Source organism: Gouania willdenowi, chromosome 17 (assembly GCF_900634775.1).
Source record: "Gouania willdenowi chromosome 17, fGouWil2.1, whole genome shotgun sequence".
NCBI lineage: Eukaryota > Metazoa > Chordata > Actinopteri > Blenniiformes > Gobiesocidae > Gouania > Gouania willdenowi.
Genome location: NC_041060.1, coordinates 7,854,927 through 7,878,182, shown reverse-complemented (window position 1 = coordinate 7,878,182; position 23,256 = coordinate 7,854,927). Strand labels below are relative to the sequence as shown.

The following is a 23,256-nucleotide window of genomic DNA, read 5'->3' as shown; positions in this document are numbered from 1 at the left end:
GACACTTTAGGTAGCCGTAAGATCTTTAATGTCAAGGTCAACACAACCTTAGCAGCTCTGATTGATTTGCTTCTCTTTAATGCTGCACTGCTCTGTTAGCAGTTACTCAACTCTGTCTGGCTGAAGCTCAAACTATTGCATGGAGCTAATTAGAAGCACTTGACAGTAAGTAAACCAAACCTGTCTATAACATAGAAGTGGTGTTTCCAGCTGCTGAAGCTCTCCAGCTTCTTCACCGTGTGGTGGTGGTGGTGGTTCATCGAAGGTGGAAACAAACATAAGCAGAGAAACCAAGGTACAACTCACAAAATAAAAGTCCGGTTTATTGTCAAACAACAAACTTCGCACATACATCAAAACAGGCCGTCAAAACAAAAGAGAAAAGTTGCTGACAAAAACAAAAATCAAAGGAAAAAGAAAAGAGGCTCTTTTCTTTGGCCTTAACCCTCCCATACAAACAAACTAGTTATGGTACAGCTAAAGTACATACATTAAATTTACTGGAATGCTCTGAGTTCAACGGCTTAAGAGGTTGTCTTTCATGTTTTTTAAAACTTTATTACATGTTTTTTTCTTTTCTTCTTCTAGCATCTGTTGAGATATTGTAACATGGTCAACCAAGTAAAATCTTGTTAAAGAAGCACCGATTTTGGTCTGACAAGATCGCTGCCGAGAGAGAAAGTGAACCCCCCTCCTAACAATATGTACAAAAATATAAAATGTAAATAAAAATACAAACAAATTCTCCTTTTGTGTTGCAGTTGTTGTTGTTGAAGAGAAGCCAGATTTTTCAGCGCTGATGTGGTGGCGGGGATCCTCTAGAAAATTTGATTTGCAGCTTTGAGGGGCGACCCAGTGGGTATGGACGTTTGTTGAACTCTACTTGCTAATGACCATGTTGGATTTTTTTTTCCATATTTTTTTTTTTTCCTTTTTAAGTCAGTCCTCCAGCCCCTCCACCTGTGACATATAAAAACAGTCAGAGGTGAAGATTCAGGAAGTGGTTCAGCAGGATGTTGTGGGGGGAAAAACGCATCAATCGTCATCGTCGGTTTTCTGCTTCTTGGTTTCGACGTCGTCCTGAAACGGGAAGAGAAGAGCGCCATGGAGCGTTAGAGGAAAGTCCTGACCGAGTGTTAGAATCTTCTCGTGTTGAACTTCTCACCTCCTCGTCATCATCGTCCTCATCAGCTGCCCTCTTTGTGCCACCCTCGAGCTCATCGTCATCTTCTTCCTCGTCCTCCTCGTCCCCTGATTAAAAAAGTGGAGTTAGACTTAGTTCATTCTTGGAAACAAATTGATGGAAGAAAAGAAAGCCACACAAACCTTCTCCATCATCCTCCTCGTCTTCCTCATCAACCTCCTCTTCTTCTTCTTCGTCTACCTCGGGCTCGCCGTTCTCCTCGTTGTCCTGAACATAAAAACCACAAGTATTATTAACAGGAAGAGGGAAAAAATGATGATGTGATGGTTAGGCTAGTGGATGTTTACCCGTCCGTTAGCGGCTGCATTTTTGCCGTTCTCCTTGTCCTCCACCAACTTCTTCTCTTTCAAATCCTGTTGACAGATAAAAAAAAAGAAAACAAAAAAAGATTAAAACAATTGTTGCATTTTGAAAATCTCTGAACACTGCAGCTTTCTGCTCTTCTTCCCACCTACTGGCCTACTTAGAGTCAGTCATTTTTCAGCCAAGCTCTGCAAAGATGAAGCCTTTCCCTATTTAAACACCATATTGGTCTCTGCAGATCCTCCCCCTTCTGCATCCTCCTCCCACTTCATCTCCTCTAATGTGCTGTAATCTGATACTTTGATGTGGCCCCCGGGGGCACTCTGGGTGTTGTAGTCTTCTGCGGGCAGCCGTTTGCCGCCATATGTCACAAGACACGCCCGATGAGGCACTGCAATACCCAAGATGCACCGCGTCTGTCTAAAATAACACAGGAGGGCTCAGGAGTGGGAGGGGGAGGATGGTGATGATGAGGAGGAGGAGGGAGTGTTGGTGGAGAGGAGGGAGGGAGGAGGCGGCGCACACGCTGCTGTGGCCGCTTGTTGTAACGGAAGACAATAGGAGACGACACATGGCAGGCGAGGGAAACGGCACAGATAGCAGAAAAATAAATAAATAACCGTATGGAGGGAACCGAGCCCATGGATGTTCAGCACTGGTCCGAACACACGGCGGAAAACACCGCAAAAGCGCCCGGTTCTACCGGTCCGTCCCCCCACAGTCTAACAGCCCGGCCGCACGCAGGCATTTCATAGCCGGTACACACGCTCAACCATTAAATATTTGCTTCCATAATCTTTATTTGATAAACCCACAAAGCTTTTGGTGGAACCCATCGGTGGAACACAGACGGTATCCAAAAGGCGCTCACGGACTCAAGAATCCCGTGCGTAAAAGGGCGCTTGTGCGTAAAAATGCTCCACAAACTATAAATAGTGTCTGAACAGGCACCCCCGGATTATTAGCCCTTAATACCACCACCAGGCCCCAAGTTTTCCCTTCTCCATATGCTCATTGGATATAATCTTATAATCATCCAGAGCTCCGCGACTCACAGCCGCTTTTTTCTCCAGTGGCAGTGAGCGAGGACTGGACCATGGACCTCCTCTGGACTATTAAAGTTTCACCCGATCTGATCAAAGTCCAACTGGACGGAAATGGACGTTTTTTTTTTAAAAAAAGTACAAAGATGGTCAGACTACTGAGACCAAAGCCCCAAAATGGCATTACGCAGCGCAAAAAGAGGGGAAAACCAGCACCGTCACATCACACCTCCACAGCCGGACGCGTACACACGCACAGACACGCACACACATACACAGGTTTTAGAAAGGCGCGCTGCGCTACAGAAAGGAAAGTTTCCCCCGAGACACAAACACACACTCCACAAAAGTGCTTCAAATAATGGAAAGGGAAAAGGAAACGATGGCTCTCCGGTAACCGGAGACAAGTCAAACCTCCACGGGGTCGGTAAACAAACCGGATCGGACGGAGTAAATAAATGTACACATGCAGGTACATGAAGATGAACACAGTCCATAGATAAAAACACACAAATGAACCCCAGTGAAGGTGGAAAGAAGCGGGTGACATTGGCTATCCTCTGTTCATTCAATCGGTCCGCACCACAGGTTTGGGATCCAAACAAAATCCCATTTAACTCTGCTGCTCAGTCACAGCAGCAGCTTGTTATCGCTCTATTATTAAAGCCAACGTTTCTATTCTCTACTAATCATTATCACTGAGTTGAAAATCAAAAGAAATCCGGACCGGGTTATGACCAAAAAAAAAACCCTCAGAGAGGAGCTCCGGGTGAACCGGAGAGAGTCGGTGTTTGGGTCCGGAGCGAATGAGCGCGTCTGAGGGACTGGAACCGGGAACCGAGCCGCTTGGATAAACAAAGAACCCGCGCGGACTGTAAATGGTCGGACAATGAGACCCGTTTCCAAGCTGCGATGCCGGGAGCCCGGCGTTATTCATCCCGGTGATGGGTACCGTCAAACACTTCCATAATATTAAAAGATGCAAAACATCCGTTTTTCTGATGGTTTTCCTGTTCGGTAGGACTCCGTTGTCGCGCTTACAGAATGAGCGCGAAGCATTAAAAAAAAAAAAAAAAAAAAAAAAAAAAAAAAAAAGGTTTCAGCCTGAAAAAGCTGTTTTTATTTATGTATTACTAAAGGAATAAACGGACCCGGGCGGACTGGAGAGGAGGCTTACCTTGGCAGAGATATCCGAAGCGGTGTCAACTTTTGCGTCTGCCATTGTTTTCTGGTGATAAAATAAAGGACGGCTTGAAATGAAAGGTTGAATAAAGTAAATCCCTCCGCTCGGCTTGTGGAATCAATCAGAATAATGTTGTGCCAGTGGCCGCTGCCGCTGACGGCCGAGCCTTTAATATACCTTTATGGGCGGGGCTTACAGGAGCCCAGAGAGCAATGATTGGACGGCATCGCTTAGAGGTGTTCTCTTCGCGCTCAGCGTTAACAATGGGATAGAGTTTCTAAAGCCGGAGGCCCCGCCCCCTCTTGTAACCGTCCCTTTATTTATTTAAAAACTATAATCCCACGGAATTAAAAGCAGCGATACGGAGCAGATGTAACTTTAGAACCCAGTGGAGGCAAAATAATAAAGTCAACATCGCGTTAAAGGTTGATTACATCGAGTAGACGGCGCTTGGGTTGAAGTCATGTCAGTTTGATTGATTGATGGGTTTCTCCCCCAATCAGGAGGCAGAGGAGCATCGCTTGTCCCGCCCACCGCCTCGACCAGGGAATACAGGCAAAAAGGGGGGCGGAAAAGGTGAAATATCTTCATTATTACGACTTCCAGTGGATTACATCTTTTAATCGGCACGATCTAAGACACTAACGCATTTTTAAGAGTCATTTAAAGGAAACGCGGGGCATAAACGCAGGCGCATCGCCGCCATCGACCATTAACTACTGTCGATTGTTGGCCCCTCCCCTTCCCGACGTCCATATTTGAAACTCCCTCTCATTTCTGTATGTGCGCACTTGACACATTGGGAGATTTTTTTTTTTTTTTTTTTTTTACATAATATCCAATACATTTGTGCGCCAAGGTCGAGACACTGATAAATATAGATGATCTTTAGATTAAATCAAAACACAGCGGGTTCAGTGGAGTGTGAGAAGATGTGAAAAAAGTGCTGCTGGCCTCATTTCCTCCTCCGTGTCCATTGTTGGAGCTCACAAAGAAAAAAAGCCCCGTACTGGAGGGTTTAAAAAAAAAAAAAAAGCAGTGCGACATAACAGACATGCGATAAAGAACCGGTGCAGAAAATAAAGTATAATGTGCTCGTGAAGTGACGCGCATTCTTATGAAACACAAGGGCAAACATTGTATTGTTCCTTACCGACTGACTTTAGCACACATGGCTTTTAACAAGCTGAGTGTGAGAAGGACAAAGCGGCTCAAAGCTAAGCCGCCATTGCTCGGTCAGAGGGGGGATGGGAGCGGAGTGCGGCGCGCGGACACACGACCCACCTTCACATTCTGCTCGGATGACGCACGCGGCCCGTGAGACGTCGCTGATAGGTCAGTTCACTGGCATAAACGCGGCTTTGGCACATTGCGCTCGCTGATTGGCTCAATCAAACGTCGGTCATTTCAAAAGCAATCCCAGTCGGCTCTCTGTAAAACCCGGATCTGGCAACACGGATCCGGACTTAACTGAGGATCGTTAATTTTATAGTTTAAATTAGGATTTTGACGTGTTACTTTCCCCTTATTTGGAGGACGTGTAGACTCATTTTAGACCCATCGGTGTTTGTTGAGTTTTTTTTCTGGGAGCGAACTTCTTTTTTTTTTATTCTGGACAATAAAATATACAATCAGAAATTACACAGAGCAGCAGGAGAAAGTGATCCTGCAAGAGAAGCAGTGTCTGTCCCAGATGCCTCACTCACCGTGTTTTGAGTGTGTGGGACGCTCAGTCTGTGAAGTTATAAAATCAAGAATTTAAAAATAATTTGACAGCCACAATATATATAGCCATTATATAGGTTATGTCATTGGTTCTCATAGTTTTTAGGCTCATGTACCCCCTTTCTCCTATTTCATGATTCCAAATACCCCCTTTGTATCGCTCCGACTACAATATTTTGCTCAGAATACAATGTAAAAACAACTATAGAGCATAATGATGGATGAATGAGTGATAACACACATTTTAAAGAATCTCATTTTAGTGGAATGAAACAGTATTTAGAGACTCCTGAATAGATTTATTTCTAGTTTTTATCATTTCCAGTCATCTCCTGCCTGATGTAGGACCAAGACTATCTTTGTGTTTTCAGTTCATGTTTTAATAAAGATAATTTTCATCGTTATTATTATTGTTATTATCATTTTTAACTAGAAATAAACTTAATAAAACCCTATATTTCTAATGGTTTCATTTGTTAATTTCCCCACTTTCTCTGTGAAGTGCCCCCCCTAGTGCCATCGTGCACCCCTAGGGGTACACATACCCCCATTTGAGAAACAATGGGCTATGCATCACTCATTTTCCTATACAAATGATTGAGGATGTTAATTCTCCACAAGTTCAAGAGAGTTGTGAGCAGAAGTTAAAAAGCTCATAAACCCTTCAAATATAGTAACATTTACTATCTTTGTGCTAGGTTTTGACTCATTAAATTTGATCTTTTCAATCTGTGGTCAGATTGCAGACAATAATCTATTTTAAAAACAGATTTTTCTTCTTTTTACACTTGAATATAATATGATATAAGCGTATATAATATAATCAGTATAATTTCACTAGAATATCAAAGTTACCGAACCATTTATGTTTGTAAACATTTTGATATTGTTTTACGTGCATAGTGCAGTTAGATGGAAAATATTTTTTTACACTTAATAATGGCTAATGGTGAACTTTAAAAAAAATAAAAATTAGCAGACATGTTTCTCATCTATCGTTTTAATCTCTGAAACAGAGCGTGTACTTTTTAAATTGTGGTAAACCGACAAATTAGAATAGCTTTTACACTTGCACTGACATATTGTCTGGACCATGACTACAAAAACAACTACTAATACTAGTATTACTACTAATACTACAGTTACAGACAAATAAGAGGACAAATGTCTACAAACAGAAAAATTAAAGGCATAAAAGTCTATGTGTGTCTATCTAAAGATGCTGCAGCATATAAATCAGACATAAGCAATGGACGGCCAGGGGGCCACATGTGGCCCTCGCTCCAATTTTGAGTGGCCCTTGAAGTAATTGCACAAAGTAAGTAAAAAAAAAAATACAACATTATAGAAATAAAATCTAGACCACATAAATACACAAAATCACTCCTAAAACATACAACAGCAAAAAAAACCAAATGAGACAAAAAAATTTAAATTACAAAATGACAACAAAAACATGAAAAAAGAATACACAAAAAACGTCTTCAAAATGACAACAAATATACACAAATTGGCACATAACCCACAAAACAACAAAAAAAAAAACTAAGAAAATTAGAGGGAAATACGCTAAATGACTTCAAAAACACACATAAAACTACAGTAAAAACACAAAACAACAGAAGTTGCAAAATGAGAAAAAAATTGTACAAAATCACTACAAAAAATGAAACAAAACAATAAATGACACACAAACACATTGGTCCTCCCTGTATTAATGCTCAGATTGGTTATTATTCTAAATTTTGACATAAATGTTCATAATGTGGCCATCGGATCACAAAAATCACATTTTTGTGGCTCCATTGTGATAAAAGTTGCCCACCTCTGATATTAAGTATCAAACAAGGTCAGCAGTGAGCAATTTTATTCATTAAAGGTAGGATGAGACATGAAGGCATCTGATTGGTTCTTTGCATTTGGACCAAATAGCAGGGATTGGTTCAATTGTTTTAACAGAATTTGCAGCCCCTATAAATGTCTGATTCGTTTCTTCTTCTTTTTGCATAATGTATTGACTTCTGTCATGATGGAATGATCAATTTCACCAAGTATAACAAAAAGTGTTTCTGAACAGGGTTCTGGACTCCACCCTTATGTGGCATGACCAATTTAACCAACAAAGCTATTTTTTTTTTTTTTTTAGCTTTTAGTGTTAAAGAATTTTTTACCAAAACAAAAGAAATTTCCAAAACTGGCAATCTCGCCATATTAGATCTATCACATATTAAAAGGTGTAGCTAAAGAGTGTAGGGTAAGGTCATTTAAGTCCCAATAATAACTTTAATAATAATGCTATTTCCAGAGCTTTGTAATGCTTGTTTGCAACTTGTTGTTATCCATCACTTAAAAGAAAAAAAGACCTTTTTCTATATCAGAGATAATTAGAGAAGAATTTAACGAATGTAGTAACAGCAAACTGTTTTTTTTACTTGTCAAGACCTGTAGAGATAAATTGAAAATAAAATCCCAACATTACCAGCAAAGCAACAGTTATCAATGAATCTAAACTATTTCAACAGCAAACAAACTTGATGAGCTGGTTTAGCTAAATGAGCTGCGTTAGCAATTTCCAAGGAATCTCAACGTCATCTTTCACAAGGTAATATTTACAGCAGGTTGGTAACATTCAATCTGTACAATGGTCAGCTACCATTCTAAAGTAAACAGGCTTACAACTACAAAGGTGTCCGCTCCAAGTAGGCTAACATCGGTCACCTCATCAAGGTTGGACAGAGCAGCTGGCTGCAGCTGCCTGGGGGCCCTTTATCTCAAAAGAGGCCCCTAAAGCCTCAGGTTCACTGTGTGTCAATTGCTTGTACATAATTTGATTAGCAGCAGATTTGTTTCGGAATTTTTCTGCAGTGAAGAACAATGTCACACAAGACAGGAACTTATTCTAAACACCCTGTCCCGCCGAGAGCCTTTGTGCTAACTCATGGCTTAAAGACTAAAGCCATTTGAAGTTTAATTTGGGGCCAACCACCAATTCTGAACAACTAAAATCCTCTGCAAGGGTCAATAACTTGATATTGATGAATTTGCGGTTGATAGAGATAATGTTTGGGGTGTTTTTCTCAAATCTCTTTTGTTTGTTTCTCAACTATCAACAGATACCTCATACGAAGGTCATTTTTTATTCTTACAAAGAGTTTCTGTTTATTTTCTTTTGACCTTTATCTATTCAAGTTTTCCCATTGAGACCACTGTCCTTCCTTTCAGAGAATCTCACCAAAGTTTTGACAAATTTGTGTTTTTTTAAAGGAACACTGTAACTTTTGACCACTAGAGGCGCTAGACCTATAACTTTTACGTCAAGTGCCCCAAGTGGCCACAAGCGCTGCAGCACTGTCGCAAAAAATCAACAAACTGTCAGTCGGGCCAGCCTTCCTTGTCCTTTGATTATATATGCAGACAGTATAGTTGACCTGTTGGTTGACGAGAGATCATCAACTCACTATTGAAAAAAAGTAAAGTCAGTTTTATGTAAGTAGGAAGCTGGAGGTGCGTTCACACCGAACGCGACTGAAGTGACTGAAGCGATTAGATTACATTCAAATCAATGTGAACGAGGCTATCTCAAGTTATCCCCCCTCAAGCGACGTGACTTGCTCGATTAGAGTGACGAGGTCAAGCGCGACCTCAACGCTAAAAAAATGTGAACTTTTTAAGCGACTTCAAGCGACAACTCTCCCGTCCTTCACTGTCTGTAGAGCCGCGGCAGCAGCCGCTTCCTGCTCCCTCCCACTCAACTCTTCAGGTCACAGTGTTCACGGTGTGGCTTTAAAGCTGATTGCCGGAGACTCTGAGAAACATCTCAATGCCCCGCCCTAAACAGCCTCAATTCCTCCCACTGCCTCTGCCAAACTACCAGAAGCCACGCCTCTACTTTTCTGCATGCGCATCTCGGAACATAACAAGGTTGTATGGGTCACATTGATATAGGTCAATGGGTCAGGTAAGAGCCAAAATCATATTTACCTGTTTGCTATTGTGACGCGCGGCCTTGTTTCCGTGCACAGTTCCACATTCACTTTGATTGACAGACTCAAAAACAGGAAGTCAAAGCCTATTGGCTGGGAGCACTCAGCGATAGTTTCCATTTGTATAGGGGTCTATAGGACAAAGGAGGGGCTTATATACATTAATGTATATGAATGACCATCGGCAGTAGACCATAGGAAAAGAATAGTTAGATATTTTTTCGCATTTCAAAAGAATCATACATAAACATAGATTTCTCAGAAACTCCGGATATCAGCTTTATGGTAATGTTTAGTTTGTTTCTCGGCAATCTACAGGTACCTCATACAAAGGTCATTATTTTCTTACAAAGAATTTTAGTTTATTCTTTTTTTTTAACCTTAATCTATTCAAGTTTTCCCATTGAAACCACCACCCCTCCTTTAAGGGTAGCCCACCAAAATTAAAAAAAAAAACTAACTTAATAATACCTTACGAATACATTTCTGAACTGTAGGCTAAACAAAGTATGAAGGCTTCTGTCTAGCACTGATGCAATGAAATTATCTTTTCACTAAATGTGCTGAATTCTAAATGAAAAAAATCTGCATTTTACAGCATTTTAAATGCTATAAAATGCAGACTAGCATCACCAAACACCAAATGCAAGCAAGACAATGAGCTGAGTGACCTCGTATAGCCTCACCAGCAAGAATTCAGAGGTGTGTATAGTCTGATAATGTTTATGGAGGAAAAATATAGAAAGGTTTACCCTTCAAACTGGAAGCAACTTAAAGATCTGCAAGAGAAAATTATTTTTGTTTGTACTATTTTGATAAAAATTACCCTGTTTCAATATATTTTTTAGTTTTTACCAAATTGTACTTCAAATGCAAATAATATGAGTTTAATACTAGGCCCAAGCCTTTCTGAGGATAAGTGCATCTTTTAAAATTTTTTTTAAATAAGCCATCATATTTTTTCTTTAAACCTCTCTCTTAATATAGAATCAATAACGTTTGATAGAGGCAAGTTGAAATTGAACTTCACAAATTAAAAATCAATGACTTCAACTTGGCTCATGATTGCTTCCTTATTTGCATCCGTGTGGGAGAGATTAATGTATTTTATCCCTCTTTTGAGAGATATACGATAATTTTTTCAATTAAATTTAGATTAAGTCAACCAATCAAAAAGCCAATGAAAAAAGGTAAAGGTTTTTATTGGTTTGGCTGTCGGTCAAATCTTAGTTGGGAAGAATAGACACGTGTGTGATAAAGAAGAGAGACACAAAGGGCTGCAGTAGGAAAGGTTTTCTGTTGACGGTGCATCAATCACTCTGCATGTTTAAACCTGTTGCTGTGTGGTGTAGTAGTGAAGTGGACGCTTCCAGCGGCAGAATGAACAACATGATCTCACATCAACTCCATTCACACAACATTACACCACTGGTAAAACTATTTAACAGCACACACTATATCAAGCTTTATGTATGGTACAGTTAATAAATTATCTTGACTTTATTTGTGAACACTTACAGGTTTACAGGTGTCTGGACACTTGCAATAACCGATGAATGCAGAATGGGATTAAAGTCCTTTTTCGGACACGTAAAGCTGTGTGTTTTGCAGTTGTGCATTTTAAGCCACATCAGAATGTAGGGCTAAGAAAAGAAATGTAGGCCTAAGTTGTTATATGAGCTCTATTGTTCATGTGATGCTTTTACAAAGACTCTGTCGCTTTCTGTTCAGCCCTGGTGGTGTTGCCTTTTCCCATTGTACAGCTGCTAAGCTAACCTCAAAGGCTAACATAAATACTGCATTAGCCCCTATATACATTGTGTCATTAGTTCCCAAATACACAAACTATTGAACACGTTTTTCCAAGCTAAAAAAAAACAAAGATGGTAGATATCTCTCCTGTGTTATAGGACTACTGTGTGAAATTTTTGGTAAACCACTACTGCCATACGATGTGTTAGTGAATGTTCCTCAGAGTCAACGAGTTAAAATGAAATGTATGCAATACAGAAAAATACACACACACACACACACACACACACACACACACACACACACACACACACACACACACACACACACACACACACACACACACACACGCACACACACACACACACACACACACACGTCTGGTGTTAGATTTTAATCTATCTATCTATCTATCTATCTATCTATCTATCTATCTATCTATCTATCTATCCAGATCCATTTTTCATTTGCTTGAACAGTTGTAGCATAAACAATAATAAAAAAAAACTGTATCTACAATTACATTGTAAAAAAAATGCTGGCATTAGACAGATACGGAGCCCCTACAGGGACACGGACAGAGATCTTTACAGAGTTAAAAATGTTGCAGGTTCATGGGCTTGTGTGGCCTTGACTTTCTTTGATGCCCAACACTAAAAGAGTCATATTACACTAAAATAAACTCAGGCTTTATCGGGTTTGAGAGTCAAGTTTCCAGTTATAGTTAGATAAGAATATTTCTGTAAGAATTTACAGTACAATCTGCAGCAAATTCTATTTTTTACTACTATTATTATTTTTTATTTAATTTATTTAATTTATTTAATTTATTTAATTTATTTAATTTATTTTTTTAATTAATTTTATTTATTTTATTTATTTTATTTATTAGAATGAGACAGTCCAAACTTCTCTACCTCGTCCTATCTAATCTCTATAGAGACCATTTAAACAAAGTAACACTGAGTTGTTTTTTATTTTTTTTTCCTGAAGCAATCCAAATATGTTAGAGTGAGAACTATTACCTAAGCGTTTGTGCAACAGTGTCTTCTTCATGAGCTTTATAAGAAAGTCAAGTCAGTGATACCTTTGAAAGCAGAGGTCATATCAGTCCTGTAGCCACTCATAGCAAAGACACAGTGTGACAGTCTGACCTACAAAGACAGATCCCTCCCCATTACTTTTGTTATTGGTCTGAATGGGAACTAATCTGTGCATTAAGTCCAACACAAATGCAAAGAAATAAAAATGTATGATTGTTGTATCGTGAATATGCACAGAATGACTTTAGTAAATGCTGCTCTGCATCTGTTGGTTGTCCGTTTCAGCCAATGAAAGCCTCTCTCTCACTCTCTCTCTGCACACATGACTGCTTTACTCGACTTCAACCTGATTTCCCTATCTGTGCACCTCCTTCATCTGCTCTCACTTCCTTATTTAAAAATAGAACCTTGCTCCCTCTCTTTATGGATTAGCCGGCAAGGACATTATGGCTGATGTATGACATTACATGAAGAAAAGGTGGAGGGAGAAAAAGAGAAAGACAAGTGATTATCAACTCCAAGGTGTCTGTGTACTCAAGCTAGTGTTGAGTGCATCGTGATGCTTTCACAATCATGGTTCAAAAACAATCTGCACACACACCACGAGGCAGGAAGAGAAAAGAACCATCTGTTTCTGTTTCTGTCTTGATTTTAAACTAGACTCAGTCACCGACGCAGCAGCACAGAGTTAAGAGTTACACTCACTTTAGGCTTCATTTGTTGGTTTCTGGTCAGAGTTTCACAGTTTTTACTAACTAAGCAAATAGGCCAACTGTCAGTTGGTAGTAACCTAGTAAATGAGGTATGGTCATTGGTCAAGTGCCTTTTTGGTTTCCTCAGTCTAGACTGTGAGCGTTGTGTGTAGATGAGTGGTGAACAAGAGTTGATTATTGTTATTTTAGAAAAGTAAATAAATGCATTAAATGGAAAAAAGAAGAGAAAAGAACAAAGATAAAAAAGCAGATGATTATAAACTGACTGTTGGAAAATCATTAGACAACAAATGGACTAAATTCTAATAAACAGAACAGCGGTTAGCACAGACTGTCACAGGTTTGTATTTATAATGAACCTACACACACACAGTGGCCTCACAGTGTTTCTCAAACCTAGGGGTACACAATGGAATTACAGGGGGTACGAGAGAGAGAGAGAGAGAGAGAATTACCAAAATAAAAGCATTAAAAACATGGGGTTTAATATTGTGTATTTGTAATTAAAAATAATAATCATAAGAATGATGAGGTAAATTAAATTTAATAGAACATGAACTGAAAATCAGTTTTTTTGCTTGTTTGCTTTTTGTGTGAATTTCCCCACTGTGGGATAAAATAAAGTATAATCTAATCTAATCTAAAATACAAGGATGAACATTGTCTACCAGGTGGGAGATTACCAGAAATTTATGAGGTACTAAATAATGTTTCATTCCACTTGAATGAAGTGATAACACGTCTTCTGTGTTAACACTCTATATATTTTTTTTTCATAGTATTCTGAGCAAAATGTAGTAGTCAGACAAAAGAGAAAAGGGGTACGAGAGCCAAAAAGCTTGAGAACCATTGGCCTAACACACCTTTTGTCACGGAAAGATAAAAATAGGGAAATTAACACCTGAAGGAGTGCTCACCTGAACGACTGAATTGAGTAATAATGAAACTTAATATTTTCAAAATATTATTTTTAATTCAGCGCTTTCATTTTCCAGTAATATATATATATATATATATATTTATTTTTTGTTGCATTTGTTTCTGCAAAAGCTCATTTGAAATTCCTGTCAATTCACCAAAAGAGTGAAAAAACACATTAAAGCACCCATAAACACTGAAGACTGTGAGCATTAGATGCAGACATGAGTCCAGACCAGGAGACTAAAGAATAAAGACTAAACTAAATGAAACTAATACTGACTAAATGGCTTAAAAATAATAATTATATTTAAACTTTACATAAAAATGATCTAAACTCTGAGAAAGACTTCTGAAAGGTGGAAATCTTGACTTGAACCACATCCTCTGACCTGAAGGTTAAGGTATGTTTCACCTGTGAACCAAAAACAAAAGAATGAAACCATTAAATATCCAATGGTATAAGTAACATTTTATTTTCAATAGACTAGTGTCCAGGCCCTGCCAAACAAATAAAATATGTTTATTTAATACAGGGTTTTGGATCTGATACAGGATAAGCACAAGGCCTGAGACAATTAGCAAAAATGTTATTTCTTCAGTCCACTTTTTTCTCTCCAATTGTATTCTGTTTTTAACTTCAGGATGCTACAAAAATAATACGATAAATAGGTAATTATCATAAAATAACATGGAGTAAATTTATAAAAGCAGAACAGGCAATACTCCCATCGACTTAACAAGATACAATACAATAATTCAAACGTGAACTAAATTGACCAAATGTCGCTTAAACAGCTGCTTACAATGTGCTGTACATAGGAAGTAGTATACACTACAGTAGCTTCCTCTCAAACTGACAACAGTTTTACTCACAGATTAAACTTCAAATGGGGATTATAATGTTTAGGTAGTGTGACTTTTTTGTATTGGTGTCATGGTAATGACACTGTATGAGTGTATGCTTCTTTAAAAATAAAATTATTACACATTTCAGTTACATTTACAGCCAAAAACAACATTTTATTTAAACAGCAAAAAGTTGGACCATGTATAACTTTTATGATAAATAAAAATATTTCCTCATTTCCTCACGTTATCTTCTTGTCGTTTCTATGCAAAACATGCGTGGAAATGAATGAAAACAGTGCAGACACGACCAACATCACTCAACACGGAAGTAAACACAGGATCTATGCACATATTCGACCTGTATAGGTATAGATCAGACATGGGAACTAGACGCCTGGGGGCCACATGCGGCCCTAGGACTAGTATGATGCATTTTGTGAACTAAACACGCAAAATAAACCACAAAACACACACAAATAGACAGGGAAAATTATTAAATTGTCAATAAAAATACACAAAATAACAAGAAATATGCATAAAATAACTGAAAAACTACAAAACTGACTAGAAAAACACACAATTACTGAAAACTGCAGAAAAGGACAATAAAATGACGCAAAATAACAACAAATATACACAAAATAACAAAAATATTTACAAAACTTCAACAAAAATGACTACAAAAAGACACAATATTACTGACAAATACATAAAGGGACAATACATTTACACTAAATTACAAAACTTCAACAAAAATACAAAAAAACACAAAATGGGAGAAGAATATACAAAACAATGACATAAACACACAAACCGTAGGGTCTTTTGCTGTATTGATGTTCAGATTGGTCATTATTCTCAATGCTGACATGAATGTTGATAATGTGGCCCTTGGAACAGAGTATTTTTTTTATGATAAAAGTTGCCCATTTCTAATATAGAGAGACAAAAACTTACTATCTTATGCATTCAAAGTCAACAGAAAAGACGCATTGTGTGTCACAAAACGCTGGAGCTGAAAGAGAATCGGCGCATGTGCAGAATGTAATGAGGAAAACGTCTATTATTGGCATAGATCTACTGTATGTGAAGGAAGACACCAAACAACTTTGGTTGGACCAACTGTTGAAGGCTTCCCTATTAGTGATGCTGTGAAATATAAACTGTTTTCCCTTTCATTTTAAGTCGTATGGTCGTAAACGTGATGTGCTTCAGAAGGGCAAATGGTAGCTGGAGTTAGAAGTGAAAAGTAAAACAATCAGCATCATGTTAGGATGATGATTATTATCTCTTTGACCCGTTTGGTCACAACAAAGAGAAACTGTGAGTGTCTTTGCTAAATTGTGATGGAGTTCTTGTAATGTGTCTGTGTCTGTGTGTTGAATCGACCTGGCTCACAGAGTGTTTTAAAGGCGTCTCTGGAGCTTTACAAGCGAGTCGCCCGAGGCTTCACATTTACTGCTGGAATTCTGTTTGAACGAACAAGCTGAGACAGTGAGGGGCTCTCTGCTCTTCCACTCCATCAACACAGCTCACCTCCACTCCTCCTTCATTTAATCGCTGATTTCCCAGAAACCCCTGAGCAGTGAGCACTATATCTGAGGTAAAGCTGCCATGGCTCGCTGCGAGGCACAGATTCTTAGCCTGGTGGCACGAAATAAAAGTGTAAATCAATTCCAACAAATCTGGTTCTTTGGAAACCTCTGTTAGCCAATGCAATATTTACACTTGCTGAGACCTTTACAGTTTATTTTGGGATGAAAGTTTAATCTACCATGGGTCTATCATTGTAAACTGCCATCAGAAGCATTCATTGTCCAACGAATGTCATCATTGACATGAAACTGAACTATTGACACTGTGATGATTTTTTTTTCTTCAATTGTAATACTCTGAATATAAATGATTCTAATTATTTAAAGACAAGTGAGTTTTTGTATCCCACTAGAGATGACACCAAAATAGAAGACATTGTTTAGGACTAGACAAAGCCAGAATAAATACTGCAAAATGATATTAAAGCCATAACGTACTACAAATCCGATGAGAAAGAAAAGTTAAAACAGGGTTTTTCAACCTTGGGGTCACCTGAAATGTCTAATAATTAATAAAAAAAAATAATAATTATTGATTCAATATTTATACAGATATACTGTATATATTTCTTTTTTTTTTTTAAATTATTATTCTTTTGAAAAAGAAAACAATACAAATGTTCAAATAAAATGCAAATATTGATCTCTTTTTCAATACTTTTCACATTCAAAACAGGTTTTTTTTTGCACAATTTTACTCATAACAAGCTGCTGTTATCAGTAACATCTTCATACATTCACGATCACATCTTAATAGGTTTATTTTACGATAGCTTACTGACGTTAGCTCAGGTACGTAGCATAGACTGTAAAACAAACGGACGGGACAAGCTCCCCGGTGGAGTGAAGCTTTCATTTTTAGAGCTTCCCCTGCTGACTGGCTACAGTATAGGTCATAAACCCCGCCTCCTCAATGATAATGGGTGGAATGTGCGTCAAACTGTAAAATTAAAATACTGATCACAATTTTTTTCCAAACCTAAACTCTGCAGTGATCATTAGTTATTATCACTCTACATTCAAGTGCTCATTTTTCTCTGACGTTTGTTTTAATTAAGTTATTTGAGGTTGAAAAATGGGATTTTACGTCACATATGATGATGATTGACCGCCGCGGATCTTGCGTAGCTCTGAATAAAGCTGAGATGCCATTTAACTTTTCCGTTCAGTTTTTTTCATCTTTTTTTAGCGGTCAAAATGAGTTGTTCTGCCGTAAACTGTTCTAACCAACATGTGGAATCTAAGGGATCTTTGCAGTTTTTTCAGTTTGTAAAAAAGTGTGATTTATGTGTAATTGGGTGGTTAGTCATTATCTAGAAAAACTTATTACTAGAACATAGCTGCCATATATCACTCAGCAAGGATGAATTTCAGCCATGAAGGTGGCCTTCATGGAGGAAGTTATGGAAGTGAGCAACAGAAGGGAACAAATGACAAAAGAATGGCTGGAGAAGGTGTTGGAGAAGATGAAAAGAATTCACTGTATATGGTCAGGATCAGCAGTGGAGGGGGTGGGCGCGGGGGTCGCATGCAAATAGACAAACTGGTTTTCAACAGTTTGGTGAACCCCCACCAACATGATCCCAGCACCCAATCCAAATCTCAGCTGCCACTGATCCACACACACACACACACACACACACACACACACACACACACACACACACACACACACACACACACACACACACCATGACCCCATCTGCTTTAAGAACAATGCAGCAGGAGGAACTACAGCCCCCCACCCCACGCACTCCCACCCCTGTCATCGGAGACTCTCTGACTGACACCTTCCCCCACCTTCTCATCCCACAGAGCATTTTAATGACCTTCTCCCACCACCAGCAACCATCTTCAATCTCCACCAGGTGAGACTGGAGCTCCAAATCACCAAAAAAAACAAAACATCAGAACTGCCAATGGCCTGAATAGTGAGAAGACAGTTAATAAGACCAGTTCACACAGAGACAAAACGAAAACAGTTTCCCCTAAAAGGGGTAATTATGTGTGCGTCCACACGTAAAGGTGAAAAACGCTGTAGTAAATATACCAGACCTCTATGTGGCGCTGTAACGCTGCCACAGAAATACACCAAAACAGGGAAGAAGACACAGAGAGAAAGGCAGCATCTATTTGCAAGCATGTCTGGAATACTAGTGGAGCTTTTTTCTATTTTTTTTATTTTTTATTTGGTCACAATGAGAACCACCAGATGACCTCCAGGGCTGGACTGCAGTTCCTGCACGACACTGGACCGTATGGAAGGATCTATAATACGCCTTGTGGCGTCATCGTTTGCAGAGTATGCGTATACGCCTTCTGCACAGCAACCCAGTGGATGGCGTTCACAGACTTTCCCACTCTGTGACCTGTTTTTAGAAGTTATCGTATTCGGCTTCCAAATCGTTGTTGGAATCAAGCAAGTCAGGTCGCTTGAAGGGAGTTCGCCTGAAGTCGTGTCATTTACATTGATTTTGAATGTAATCTAGTCACATCAGTCGCGTTCTGTGTGAATGCACCAAAAAGACACTGGCAGACGAGCTACGACAGCAGCGACACCTTTAAAACATGTTCCAGGAGTACAAGGATTATAGAGAAGCGCGAAGAAACATGGGGCATGTAGGATTTTAATGGAAACTACTAAGCGGCGTTGCACCCCCAAGTATGTAAGCTCTGAAGAGAGCGGCCAGTCCGCGCTGAGTCCGTTGTACACGGGGTCCGCCTGAGTATGTTTGAGCCTTTAGGAAGCTTTCACACTGGTTTAGTCGTGGACTCAGTCCAAATGGGCGGAGGACAGGTGATAATTTTATTCCTTGGTTTAGTTTGTCAGATGCGCAGAAATAGATGCCATCTCCGTTTGTTCTTTCACAACATTCAACAATAGAGCAGCAACAAGTTGCCGTGCTTTTGGTGGTTTTAAAGCCCTGTTTTGCGCCATTGTCCGTTCTTCCTGACCACCTACAATACCGTGCTTTATGTCATTGCCGATACTTCCTGTAATTGATCCGCTCCGAGAGTGGTTGCATTCACGGCGCTCCTAATTGTCGGTGGGGGCCTTGGGGTTGGGGGTTTGGGGGCGGTGGCGGAGTGTGCCAGCTCCTCGGTGCTTTCTCGGGTGTGTATGTGGGGGGCGGTGGCTGCCTCTCGGCTTGGTGTTTTGGGGGCGTCTGGGGGGCTGCTCGGCCGGGGGGGGTTGCCTGGGCTCCCTGGCCCCCGCTCTTTCTAATATTCTGGCTGCGTCCTCGAGTCCGGGGCAGCGCTTGGGTTTACAGTGGCATTATCTTGCAAATACATCGGTCTATGATGCACTAGCATGCCTTGGACTGTGGGATAATACTTGTAGTGGGCTTAACTTTAGACACGTTGATCCCAAATACCTGTTTCATGTAATACCACTCACTCCTTCCCTCTGCCCACAGCCACCACCATTATAGTTAAGCCTCACGCCTACAACTTCACATCTCACTTTACAGTTATCAACTCCTCCCCACCCTTCCATTTCTCTACCTTGAATCGCTCCTCCCTGCTCCCCCCCCCCCCTCACCTAGGTGTAACACTGCCCTCTCTTTTTATATTCTCCCTTTAATAAAGTGTTTCTTACCCTTCCTTAAGGAGGGCTGGTGATGGTCAATAATGCAATGTATTTAATTGCAATAACAAAAAACTAAAAAATGCATTGCTGTCTAAAAAAGATTGCACTTCTTGTAGTGTTGACCTTTGACAACATGTGCAGACAAAAAAAAATTAAGAATTTAACAGAATCAATCACAAATAATCACAAATACCATGCCTATAACTTTAAGACTATAGACACGACCATCATCGGTCTCATCTCTGATGGAGATGAGTCTGACTACAGGTGGGAGACAGACCGGCTGGTGTCCTGGTGCAGCCAGAACAACCTGGAGCTCAACGCTTTAAAGACAGTGGAGATGATAGCAGACTTCAGGAAGAACCCAGCCCCCCTCACCCCCCTCACCCTGGGAGACTCTACAGTGAGCTCTGTGGAGTACTTCTGCTTCCTGGGGACCATCATCACTCAGGACCTCAAGTGGGAGCTGAACATCAGCTCCCTTATCAAAAAAGCTCAGCAGAGGATGTACTTCCTGCGGCAGCTGAAGAAGTTCAGTCTGCCAACAAAGATGATGGTGAACTTCTACAGCTCCTTCATCCAGTCCATCCTCTGCTCCTCCATCACCATCTGGTACGCTGCAGCTACGGCCAAGGACAAGGCCAGACTGCAGCGTATCATCCACTCTGCAGAGAAGGTCATTGGCTGCAATCTGCCCTCCCTCCAGGACCTGTACGCCTCCAGGATTTTGAGGCGTGCAGGAAAGATTGTGGCCGACCCCTCCCACTCCGGTCATAAACTGTTTCAATCTCTCCCTTCTGGAAGGAGGTTTTGGTCCATCAGGACCAGAACCTCCAGACACAAAAACAGCTTCTTTCCCTCTGCCACCATCCACATGAACACACCCCAAGTCACCCACTGAACCCCCCCCCCCAATCACCACCTCCATGATGACATTATCTGCTGCACTGTATATATACATATATATATATATATATTTATATTTATCCTATTTATCCTTTATTCTCTATCTATCCTTTATTTATCCCTCATCCTTTATATTTATCATTTATCATTATTATTATTATTATTATTGTTGCTGGGTTGTTCTTTGTTTTTTGTTTTTGTTTTTTTTGTTGTTGTTTGTTTTGTGCACCAACTACTGTCCTTAAAACTGTACATGGCCATTAAAAACATTTCTGATTCTGATTCTGATAAGATAGTCATTGTGTTAGATTTAACAAAAATGTAATTTAAATACAACTATATTTTTTTTATCAATGGTGGCACGAACCACTCACTCTCATAAACTCACTTCCCATTCCAGGGAGTTTGATGGAGAGGTGAGTGTGTTGAGGTTAGCGTGCGTGCGTGGTGTGGCATGCGCCACACACTCACAAGTTGTATGTGCATGGCTGAGTGCATCAAGGCCATTTGAGGATCAAGCGCAGCAGTTATGAGTGTTAAAGTGGAAGTAAGAGTTTTTCCAAAATAAAAGACCTGGAAATAAAATACTGACCATTTTCTGCTCCAGGTAAAATTAGGTGTGGTTTCCTGTACTTTACAGTGGTAATGTTAGTGATAATTAGGGCTGTCACTTTATTGCGTTTTTAGCACTCCAAACAGCGCGGAACGATTCTTATTTCAAGAGTTTCATCAGCCAATCAGGATTGACGTAATGAGAAAGTGCATCTGATAGGCACAAATCCCATAGTGAGACATCAAAACTAATGTTATGAAATAGAACTAAAGCCTAGTTGTGTGCAAACTGTGCAAGAAAGAGTTACCGCCGCTACCACCTCAATGTAGCGGCTAGATTCATTAATGATTATTTAATCGCACAATTTTTTAATCTCTTGACAGCACTACTGATAATTAAAAAATAAGCACTACCCCAAAAGTTTTTAGATGACAACTGAGAAACGTAGAAGTTTAAAAACCTCAAAATAAAAAAAAAAAACAACAACAACAATTCACCACCTTTCAAATTCCTTTCAGTTCTGAGAGGAGATAAATGCTTAACTAGGGATTATCAGCATTGTTGGTGTAAGCAATCCTTTCCCCATCTTTACTTTCACTATCATTTACACACCAGTAAAAAAGAATCACAGAAGAGCTTAAATCTCACAGCTGGAAAACAAGAAAAGGTGAGTTTGTGATAATTGCTGTGCTAAACTGAAAACAGAAGGAGAACATATGCTGAATGTAAACCCTTGACAAAACCCTAACAATCAGAATCCCAGTGGAAAGAATTCCAACCTCTTATTATTAAAATGGAAAAATCACAGGTTTCACCTGAAAACTGTTTCAAAATTGATTTGATTTGTCAGTTCTTAAGAAGTCTCAGCTTTAACAGAGTAGTGATCGATGTGATGAATGTACAACACCCAACCATAACAATAACTCTTCTAATACAGTGTTTGCTATAAAATGACATTATTTCACATTTATTCACATTACCGTAATTGGATTTTGTCCATTTTTCTAATACAGGGTTAGGATCTTTTATTCTGTCACTATTGATGAAGTGAGGTGAGATCCATGGCTGGTGTTTCAGAATCAGATGTACTCATCTTTTATAGAGGTGATGCATTCAAAGCAGACAGTTTGACACATTATTAATCTTTTAAAGCCGAAGCATCTTGATCGGTCTCGATCGCCTCATGTAAAATCACCAGCTCCCCGAGTGAAGCATCTTTGAATCCAAACATCACTGATAATAATGGAGATTTTTTTTAATACCAGTTTGAGAGTTGACTTTGCTAGCATTCAAAGTCCAGCGTCAGTTGTTGCAGAAGAATTCCACCCCCACCCCCCCCTTTTTTTTTTGTTTTTTTTGTTTGTTTTTACAGCACTTCAGTTTTATGTAAATTATCTTGACCAAAGGGTGCCTATATTTTTTACATTTACTGTAGGACAATCAGAATATAATGCAGTTGTTTTATGACTTTTAAGCACTCATAGCTGAAGGTAAATGTTTATTCTATAACTTAATATTGCTTTCTCAAATGTGTGACACCTCTGTTTGATATGTTTGGCCAGTGGATGTCGTCGTATAAAAAACAATACATTATTATTACTATTATATATACACATATACACTGTATACAAATAAGGCTTTGAGGGAGAGAAAATATATCAATTTTTTTTCTACTTGAGATATTTGAGGACCTCAAGAAATTGTTGCAGCCCTGAAAAAAAAAGTGAGTATTACAAGTTTTATTTGTAGGGTTATCTTTTCACCAAATCCTTGTTAGAATTTCAAATTTTGTTAGAAAAAAACATGAATCTGGTCATGTCAATCCTCATTTACTTGATGTTGATCAGTTTAAAAAGCGTCTCCTTCCTTACATTGCTCTTTAGAACTGGGG

The 23,256-nt window shown here is 39.4% G+C and overlaps 1 protein-coding gene across 1 annotated transcript; it reads right to left on the bottom strand.

The window, feature by feature from the left end:
* Positions 1-302: 302 nt before the first annotated feature.
* ptmab (prothymosin alpha b) lies at positions 303-3,889 on the bottom strand. The gene is made up of 5 exons (XM_028473421.1): positions 3,728-3,889; positions 1,492-1,557; positions 1,327-1,411; positions 1,166-1,251; positions 303-1,080 (listed from the first exon to the last, which is right to left on the bottom strand). Exons 1-5 carry the CDS (start codon positions 3,770-3,772, stop codon positions 1,036-1,038), a joined length of 327 nt encoding a protein of 108 aa, XP_028329222.1. The 5' UTR covers positions 3,773-3,889; the 3' UTR covers positions 303-1,035.
* Positions 3,890-23,256: the final 19,367 nt, after the last annotated feature.